Source organism: Nicotiana tabacum, chromosome 18 (genome assembly GCF_000715075.1).
Source record: "Nicotiana tabacum cultivar K326 chromosome 18, ASM71507v2, whole genome shotgun sequence".
NCBI lineage: Eukaryota > Viridiplantae > Streptophyta > Magnoliopsida > Solanales > Solanaceae > Nicotiana > Nicotiana tabacum.
The window spans coordinates 151,507,000-151,517,801 of NC_134097.1; the positions used below are offsets into that span (position 1 = coordinate 151,507,000).

The window sequence follows — 10,802 nt, forward strand, 5'->3', positions numbered from 1 at the left end:
GCCTAATCAATTCCAACCAAAATATAGCAAATATGACCAATTTCTAAACAGATTCAAACAACAAATCACATGAACACAGATTGAATCATACAACTTCAAATTAATGGGAATAAATTAACCATATTGGGAACCAATCCTGGTTAACTTAGACAAAAATGAATGAGCAAGGAGACAACAATATTAACAACAAAAATAAACTGAAACAACATGAATCACAATTAACGGAAATGATGCAAACTGAAATCATACTATGAACAACAAAAAGCAGGAATTATTCTGACTGAACAAATTTTTAACAACAATCCTACTTTCAGATTTAACAAAAATAACAACTGATCATAACAAGCAAATAGATTCAAGTCACTAAATTCAAAGCATCAATTGAACTATAAATTAGATCTAACAACATTATAATTTGACGCCATCAAATCACTCGACGAAAATCTAACCAAACTTCAAACAAAATGAACACAAATTATCTCTACTATAAACAAAGACCCGGGTTCGAATTCGAACCACACCACTGGAACACAAACACAAGAAGAAAAGGAACGGAAGATGAATTCATTGAATGAAAACTAAGAGACAAGAAAAATGGAAACCTACTAGTTTGAAACCCGGATTCGAACGGAACCTCGACGCGCTAGTTGACTGGAGTTAGAACGATGGGGGTCATTGGTTTTGAATCCAGATGCTTGACGACGACGCAGTGACGCAATTGAAGCAGATGCTGGACGCCTGGAAGCTGAAGCAGATGTTGGACGACACAGTCGAGCGTGGAGCTTACGTCGTTCATGGGAGGAGCATGGATGTCGACGACTGGAGCTGGACGACTGGAGCTCCTTCGAACACTCCACAAGCAGTCAACGAATGACTGGTGAAGGGTGGTCGATGAGGCTACGAAGACGATGAAGCCACGAGAGGGCTAGCCATGGCAGCCATGGCAGCCATGGCTACGGGTTGACGATGAGGAGATGAAGCTGGGGAAGACTGTTTCAGGCCGTGGGGCTGCTGGAGATCGATGGACTGGGTGTCGGAGCTGGACGTCGACAGACTGTAGAGCTGTGTGTGCAGGTGTTGCGACGTGAAAACGAAGCGAAAGGGGGGGGTCGTCGATGGAGCTGGTCGTTCATTGCTGTCGTTGGGTGGTTGTGTTGTTTGGTTGTTTTGGTCATGGAAGTTGCTGCTGGTTTGGGGGTGATGAAGGGGTCGTTTGGGGACGAAGGTGAGGCAGCCATTGGAGGTTTGGTCTTGGATAGGAAGAAGAAGGAGAGGAGAGAAAGAGAGGGGGCGGATGGGTTAGTTTTTAGGGTTTGGTTTTTTGTTTTGTTTTTGTTTTGTTTTTTGGGAAAAAATGAAAAATGAAGAGGGGTTATGGGGCGGACCGGGTCGACCCGTGTTGAGATGGACCGGGTCATGGGGAAGGTTGGGTATTTTTGGACCTGTGGCTTGAATTTGAAGAAGAGCTCAATTCCGATTTTCTTTATATTTTTGCTCTCCTTTTTTTTATTTTATTTTTCTAAAACTAAATTCTAAAAATCCTTAAATTATTATATATAACTAAATTAATTTATAAAAGCGCAAATTAACTCCCAATAACAATTAACACACAATTAAGTAATAATTAAGCATAAAATTGTACAATTGGACATTAAATGCTAAAAATGCAAAAGATGCCTGTTTTTTTGTAATTTTCATTTTTGTAAAACAAACTTAATTATTCCTAATTGTAGAATTACATCCTAATGCAAATGCGACATATTTTTGTATTTTTTTATTAAAATTTAACAAATAAACATGCACAGACAAACACAAAATAATTATCCAAAATGTCACAAAAATTCTCAAAATTGCACACAAAGGAAAATCATTTTATTTTGAATTTTTTGGAGTAATTCTTTCATAGGGCAAAAATCACGTGCTTACAATACCGATACTAAAACAAAAAATATGATGTATGTTTACATACCGTGTCATTGATAGCTATACCAGCACTGTGAAGTTCAAAAAACCATGTCGTTTCAGCTATAGATGCAATTCAAAGATCAAATTGTTCCTCCAGTATATCATCCTACTTTTCGTACACCTTCTTTCTAAAAAGATTTAATAAATATATAAATATAATAGTCCAAACTATCATTACAAAGAAAATACAATCAAAACATAAAGAAATCTCTAAAATTACCTGTGAGTTCGAATTGACTTTGTTTGAACAAACTTACTAAACTCATCAATAATTGATACAGGAATTTCTTCTGTAATTGACGTTTTAAAAGGATGATCCCCTTTCACAATAACACGAGGTACAACAAATCTTATTCTTGTTGCATCTTGACTATAGACGTCGAAAACCTCATAAGCTTGGACACCTTCATAACTTGACTGAATAGGCAAGGAAGAAGTTGTAGCATCTTCAGGTGTAGAGCATTTTGGAATATCTGACATTATATGAGCAACACTTATGGACTGATTAACAATCTCAGAAATTAAATTATGAATCTGACACTCATTTTGAGAGTCAAGTCATCTCAACCTCAACATTGAATTATAGAGATGTCATGATTAAAGCCCTAAGCCTTGACAAATAATACTACACAGATTAGAGATGTCATTATTATACCAACACAAAGCTGGTTTAACAATCAAGAAAGAGTAAAGTAATTAACCTTAAAATTTCTGTCGTTTACGTGAACTCACCTAGACAACCACAAATGATCGGCACACTTCTCTAGATTTACTCTAGAACAAATTATTGAAAAAATTCTTATGCCTATGCTTAAGCACCACACCATGAAAAAGACAGAAGATATGACTTTCTTCCCAAAGAATTTGAATCTTCGCATAATTCTCTTTAAACTTCTTCTAACTTCCATTCTCTGCTATGTTGAGTCCTATGTTGCTCGAACTCTCCGAAAATATCGCCGGGTGCGTGTCGGATTTTCCAAAAGCAATGTATTTTTGGAGAATCCGACACAGGTGCGGCGGTATTTTGGAGAGTCCGCGCAACATAGTGTATGACAACTAGTAACTAAGCATCAGAAAAATATTATTTATGCAAAGTGTAGTGTTCTACTTTTTATTACCCCAAAATGTACAGATTACATAAAAACTCTTAAGGTTAACGAGAAAATGTTAAATGCCTTCCAAAAATTATGCCATTCCTCTTTCTCCAAATTGTCCAGAAAATGAACATTGGAGCCGTCTTCAGCAAACAATTTCCCCTGCTCCATCATCATTGTTCTCCAACAAGTAGATGCCTCCCCTACTGTTCCTATGAGTAATAATGCCTTATTAAATAATGTGTATGTTACAGACTTTTAACTCCAATAAAAAGCTAAAATGAAAAGGTGATTAGTATCCCCTTCATGTTTTTTGACATGTAGCACCAACTTCTTATGTTTCTCTACTGAGCTACTGTTTGCATTTCTAGTTGTCAAAAGATACATTTAGGGAAATTTATCTTTTAAAGTAGTATCCTAACACCATAAATCTAGCCAAAATCTTATTCGATTACTAGTTTCAATCAAAGACCTCATGAACTTTGAGAAGTTAACTCTTTCTTTTACACTACCTTTTTGTAGACCCGTCCCACATGGTAATTTGACATCTTTAGAAAACCAGCCATATTGACTGCATCTGAACTTTGTGCTAATCGCCTACATCAATAAAATCTCTTCTTTGTATCTGAATCTCGATAACCATTTCTATTGTGGAAATGTCTTATAAAATATGACTAGTCCTTGAATATTTAGCTTGATACCTTCTCCCACCGGACAAAGTGCATCTCCTTTCCCATTTTTTCCATCCCACGAGAAGTCTCTCATTAAATTTTAAACTTACCCACTGAAAATGGAACTGTAATTTTATAGCATGATTCTTCCCCTTTTTGACAAGTATTGTCATCCATCCCCCAATCTTCTCTCAAATCTATAAACCACTGGTTACCAAAGTTCAGCATATTTGAACTTTCACCTAGGATATAAATATCTCCAAATCTATGGCTGACCTAGAGTAAATGAGTAATCAAATCAAATTTGAATCAAATCAATACAAATCATGTGCATCAATCAACAGTTTTGACTTAATGATACTGTTACAAAGTCAGTGATTGTTTGGAAAGAGCTCAAACCTGGAGCTCCTCACGATCATAAAACTTAGACACCTTGGCTAACCTTTCTAGCTCATCAACACGAACCCCAGAGAGTAGAAACTTTGGACATTTTCTTGGAACGGTGCTTTCGTTCTGCACTCCCGCAGCTTGTGTGGCAGGCTTTGCAGCATGAGTCAAGGAAGTTGTGGTGTCATGACATGACTGGTCACCTCCACTGAATTCTTCACAATGTCTATCAGCAACCTTGGCAGATTGAAGCTGATCACTGGAGCAATTCATGTTGTTAATTTCAAGATGCTTTGTGCCAAGACTATTTGGAGCAGATTGGCTGGCTGCAAATGTACTAAGAATTTACTTAGAATAACATCAACATACAATCACAGATGCAATAGATCTGTTAAAAGAATTTAGTTTTATTACCAAGAGTGGTTTCAGTGCCATTGACTTTTGCACCAACTGATTGCTGAAGCACTACTCTGTTAATTCTGTGGTGTCCTTCGGATATCTTCATCATGCTTTCTTCCTCAGAGCTATTGGAAACAACTCTATTAGTTAGCACCCTCACATTTGTTAGTTTTGTTGTAGGGTTAGCAGTTCTTGATGATGTTGTTAGATCAATATTTTCAGGACAAATTTGTACTGTATTTCCACTTTTCAGTAATCTGTTTAATGGGTCAAACCACTCTATTTTTCCCGGACGTGCTACTGCTTCAATATCAGATAAAGGTTTCACACCATGGCATATCTCAAAAGAGTTGAGCCCATCATCTGAAGGAACAGGTATAATTTCAACAGATAATTTCTCTCCCAGTTTTTGTCCAGAAGCAAGCTTGAAACTTCGAAATTGTCGCTTCACTGAGGCCAATAGCATATTCAATATGGTTTGTGGACTCCTGCAATCTGACTTGTTATCTTGGGGTAAAAAGAACTACAATAGGTATACATAGTCCCCTGTGTAGGAACTCTGCAAACATATAGCAAACGAGCTATGTAATCCAACTCTGTGTGCCACATGTGCCAAGGGGTACTCAGTCATGCTTAACTGTGTGATGTCACTGCAGAAGCATGAACTACGGGTTAAAAAGGCCTTACTAACAACACCCTGACTCTTCCCTAAGTGAAACATATCACAAGCAGCTCTGAACTCGTAGCCTGCTGATGTGCATATGCAGAACTGCTCCTTTGTAGTCATGAATCTTTTTATGCTGCTTCCGTCAAGGATAGGTAGCCATGTCTGAGCTAGAGGTAATTGATGTGTTCTGCATATAAAACTTAACTGCTCCTCAATTTCTTTCGGGGCACGTGCTAGGCCTTTAAAATCCTGCTAAAAATAGATAGTTGATAAAGGTACTTTAGTTTATTTCATTTAAAGAGGTACACTTTAGTCTAAGATATTCTTTTCCTGGCTTTGGGGATTCAGGTATATAGCATCTTCGTGAACATACCTTCTCGTCGGGGTGGCCATACATGTTTGATGATCTCAAGTCCACCTTCTGTTAAGAACAAGATACCGTGCTCAGAGAAATATATAGAGGTTATGAGAAACTAGTAGGCCACTAGGCATAGCTCCTATGAAGAGAAAACGTCTTTTAATCTATCTCTAGAAAATTGAAGTGGTAACTGTGACATTTAAAAATGACCAAACTCTTCACTAAATTCACTTTTTTATACTTTAGCTACCACACTAAAATCAAGCAAAGTTTCGAACAACCTTTCCTTTCTCTACAGTAAAACTAACTCAAACAAACTAGAAGAGAGAAAGAGAAATGGCAAGAAAAGTAGGGAGGAAAGCCATACATTGAGCATCTCATAGACCATTTGAACAAGGTCTTGAGAGAAGCTTCCCTTATCTCCTATGATCTCAAGTACTCCAATGCACTGATTATTAAGAGGCTCAAAAACCGGTACAGCCAAATAGTTCCCAAAACCAGCAGCTGAAGCCAAGCCATGCTGAGGATAATCATTGGCAGAATAACGAGAAACATCTGGACTCATTTCAGGCAAACCATGTTTGAACACGCGTCCAATAGGGCCAAGTGATACTCATTGTCAGAACAATCAGTTACAATAGGAATTCTAAATTTCAGACACTCTGACCTATAAAAACAAAGTCCATGGAGTTTCGTAAGACCAAAAGGTAGGTCACAAGTTGTTAGAAAAATCTGATTGTTAGTGGTTATAGGCGCCCAAAATTGAACCAACCAGCATCCGAAGTTGTCAGAAATGTAGGCATTCTTGAGAGCGGATGTGATTTTCTCCTTGATGGTATCATGATAGATAATAGTGTAAGCAGCTGTAAAAAGGTTGTTTATGATATTAATCACTTTACTCATTCAGAAAGATGGATACGTAGCAATCATACTGAAAAACAACAACAACAACAACAACCCAGTATAATCCCATAAGTGGGGTCTGGGGAGGATAATATGTACGCAGACCTTACCACTACCCCGAAGGGTAGAGAGGCTGTTTCCAGGAGACCCTCGGCTCAAAAAAGCAACAGGAGCCGATATATTAGTACCATAAAAATGCATAATAAAATAACAGCAATATAAGAGATATGAAATACAGAATACGAAATACGAAATAGATGGCTGGTATAGTAAAACTAGCAGGTAAAGCCCTGCATCAATAGACGACCAATGACATTCTTAGTCTAACTCCTAACTGGCTAGTCTCACTCTATTGTGCTGTAGAAATATTCACAACTTTCCCCTAACCTACAACCTTAATGCTCGACCTCCATAATTCCCTGTCAAGGGCCATGTCCTCAGTAATCCTAAGTCGCGCCATGTCCTGTCTGATCACCTCTCCCCAATACTTCTTAGGTCGCCCTCTACCTCTCCGCGTGCCCACTACAGCCAGTCGCTCACACCTCCTCACCGGTGCATCAGTGCTCCTCCTCTGAATGTGCCCGAACCATCTGAGTCTTACTTCCCGCATCTTGTCCTCCATGGGGGCCACGCCCACCTTCTCTCGAATATCTTCATTCCTAATTTTATCCATCCTTGTATGCCCGCACATCCACCTCAACATCCTCATCTCTGCTACTTTCATCTTCTGGATGTGTGAGTTCTTTACCGGCCAACATTCAGTTCCATATAACATGGCAGGCCTAACCACTGCTCTATAAAACTTATCTTTTAGTAACGGTGGCACTTTCTTGTCACACCAGACTCCCGACGCTAACCTCCACTTCATCCACCCCACCCCTATATGGTGTGTGACATCCTCATCAATCTCCCCGATCCCCTGAATAACCGATTCAAGGTACTTGAAACTACCCCTCTTGGGAATGACTTGAGAGTCAAGCCTCACTTCAACTCCCGCTTCCGTCGGCTCAACCCCAAATTTGCACTCGAGGTATTCCGTCTTCGTCCTGCTCAACTTGAAACCTTTAGACTCAAGAGCATGTCTCCAAATCTCTAGCCTCTCGTTGACGCCGCCTCGTGTCTCGTATATTAGAATAATGTCATCAGCAAATAGCATGCACCATGACACTTCCCCTTGAATATGATGAGTCAGTGCATCCATCACCAGGGCAAATAGGAATGGGCTGAGCGCAGACCCTTGGTGCAACCCCGTAATAACTGGAAAGTGTTCAGAGTCGCCTCCTACTGTCCTAACCCGAGTCTTAGCTCCATCATACATGTCTTTAATCACCCTAATATAGTCAACCGGGACCCCTTTATCCTCTAAGCAGCTCCATAAGACCTACCTAGGAACCCTATCGTACGCTTTCTCCAGATCAATAAACACCATGTGGAGATCCTTCTTCCTATCCCTGTACTGTTCCACCATCCTCCTAATAAGGTGGATAGCTTCGGTGGTAGATCGCCCAGACATGAACCCGAACTGGTTGTCTAAAATAGACACCGTCCTTCGCACTCTCATTTCTACCACTCTCTCCCAAACTTTCATGGTATGACTTAGTAATTTGATGCCCCTATAGTTGTTACAACTCTGGACATCACCTTTGTTCTTATACAACGGAACCATTGTACTCCACCTCCACTCTTCAGGCATCCTATTAGTCTTGAATATAACACTAAACAATCCAGTAAGCCATTTCAAGTCTGCTCTACCCACACACCTCCAAAGTTCAACCGAAATTTCGTCTGGCCCGGTAGCTCTGCCCCTTCTCATCTTACGCATTGCCTCCATGACTTCATCGATCTCAATGTCCCTACAATTACTTAATTCATGGGTACTGTCGGCATTCCTCAATTCCCCAAGTATAATATCCTGATCCCCTTCTTCACTTAGAAGTTTATGAAAGTAGGTCTGCCACCTCCACTTAATCTGGTCATCTCACATCAAAACTTTGCCGTCATCATCTTTTATGCACCTCACTTGGTCCAGATCCCGAGTGAAAAACTGGTTAAATATTCAATTCAAACTCCTCAATATTCAAGACTTGATCCATAAGCTCAAAGACTTCATATTCCCCAATCTAAACCCGACTCATTTAAAAGTCGCTCATCTTATCGAGTAACAAAAGTTATCATTATCAAATCCTTGGGAATTTGCATTAACAGATAACAGATGAAACAAATAAGCAGCACCGCCAATGGTGCACTCCTAAAAAGAACAAGATTAGAAATTCAACATGATTGCATAAGTTATAGGAGTGTTAAACAAGCTCAAGTTTACACTTAAGAATACTTATGCAGCATAGGGGGAGCCAGGATTCGGTGGTCGCTGGGGCACTATGGCATTCAATATAAATTTATTACTGCTCATATAGATTGGTATAGGGCCTGTGCTAATATCTGATTATTTTTTGAAGAGATTTGCAAGTATATATGGAGTTTTTTCCCAAGTTTCCGGTTACCGATGACCCCTCAACCTATAGTGTAGGTCCTCCTCTGTTTTGCAGTGCTCCGCAGAGTAACATGAATGAGAGTTGCAAGTTAGTTACTACCTCCCCTTGTTTGCTTTACTGGCTTCACTTTGCTCTGGTATTTTCCTTCCTCTGATTCAGAGAACTTTTGCACCATGATTCGAAACTATTATTTAGTGTTCTAAACATACAAGCCTGAATTTTTACTTTAACTGCTCTAATTTTCATATCGCTAAAACTTGAATAAAATCTAACAACGACATGAACCAATCTTCATAAGTTGAGCAAACTGACTCTTTTGAAGTATTAGGATAGTTGGAGTATATCAACTCCTAGGCACCACTTAAAGTTCCACAAGTCATATCAAGAGAAGTATCAGAAAATAATCTCTAAGCTAGAGCAATGATTGACTATTACTTTAATCACTTACTTTGATAAGATTGAAGTCCACCATTATTAAGATTTTAGAGAGTAGTACTACCTGTGGGGCAAAAGGTTTGTCACTTTTCTGCTCCTCTAATTCAACAAAGTGAACATTGAGTAAGACAGAAAATTCAACGTTTTGCCATCTGATATGAAGAAATTTGTCTTCATGGAACTTCTTTTATGACGTTGGTGTTCGGATCAGCTTGCGTACATCCCGACTGTTCCACCCGCTACTTGCTATCTCCCAGACCCAACCAAAGCTTAGACAAATAGGAAGAAATCACCTAGCACATATTTTGTCACTGCTAGGATTTGAACCTTGAAATTAATTTTCACCCACTTTATTGACTACTAGGCCACATTGTTGGGTACATATACGTATGGTACTTCACCTGATAGATTCCCAAATTGGTAGTGGATGGGGGACGAGTTGGTCTCTTTATATGGTCTTGCACAATCGTTACCTTATGACCTAGTTTTTGATATTGAATTAGGCTTAAGTTCCATATCATAACATAATTTACAAATTTTAGTCCAAAATAAATTAATATAGTCCAATTTAGTATCAAAATATGTCAAATTGAAGCAAAATAAGCACCCAATAAACACAATGAGTGTCACTACTCCTATGCATTAACCAAACACAAAAGTCTAGCCAGGGGTAAAACTAAAAGAATGGACAAAGAGAGAACCCATAGGCCATAGGCATCATCTCCAAATAAGTGAGTTGAGTATAGTGGTGGCAAAATGGATAAAAAAAAACAGTTATCCATCCATATTAACGGCTAAAAAATGGGTTGGATAATGAATTTTTTAAAAATGGGTCAAATATGGATAAGAACCATATTATCCATTTACAAAATGGATAACCAATAGATAACTAATGAGTTTAATTTTTACATTTGCAATGACAAAAATTGGGGGTTTCTGAAGCTTGGGAGACTAGAAATTCTCCCCAAAAGTGATCATATTAAGCTAACCTATTTTCTATCCGTATTAAATATGGGTTGGATCGGATAATTTATAAGTTTTTTGCATTATCCGTTTTCGACCGGCCCATATCCGACCCGACCGTTTGCCACCCCTAGCATCATATAATCTGGATGTTATATTGGGTAAATACCAATCCATGGACCATAGACATAAAGGGGAAAAAGCACTTACTGTTGTTGGCTCCAGAATACCCATAGATCATTCTTAGTGTTAGGCTCAGTGTATTGCAGGGGACATGGCATGTAACTCAATGCTTCGGATACACTACCACATATTCTGAATGCTTCATTTCCACCTGCCATTTTCACTGTAGCCCAAGTATTTAATTGAGCTTTAATTTTGCTTCTGCAATGGACATGAAATTCAAAATCAAATTGATGATCACACTTGTGGGAAAATGTGGAAGATGGAGTACGGAGTAGAAGATGG

General features: G+C 38.9%; 1 protein-coding gene across 1 annotated transcript; it reads right to left on the reverse strand.

Annotated features, from left to right (window-relative positions):
* Positions 1–5,039: 5,039 nt before the first annotated feature.
* LOC142172763 (protein NLP6-like) lies at positions 5,040–6,106 on the reverse strand. The gene is made up of 3 exons (XM_075236443.1): positions 5,909–6,106; positions 5,557–5,604; positions 5,040–5,432 (listed from the first exon to the last, which is right to left on the reverse strand). The coding sequence occupies exons 1-3, from the start codon at positions 6,104–6,106 to the stop codon at positions 5,040–5,042; spliced, it is 639 nt and encodes a 212-aa protein (XP_075092544.1).
* Positions 6,107–10,802: the final 4,696 nt, after the last annotated feature.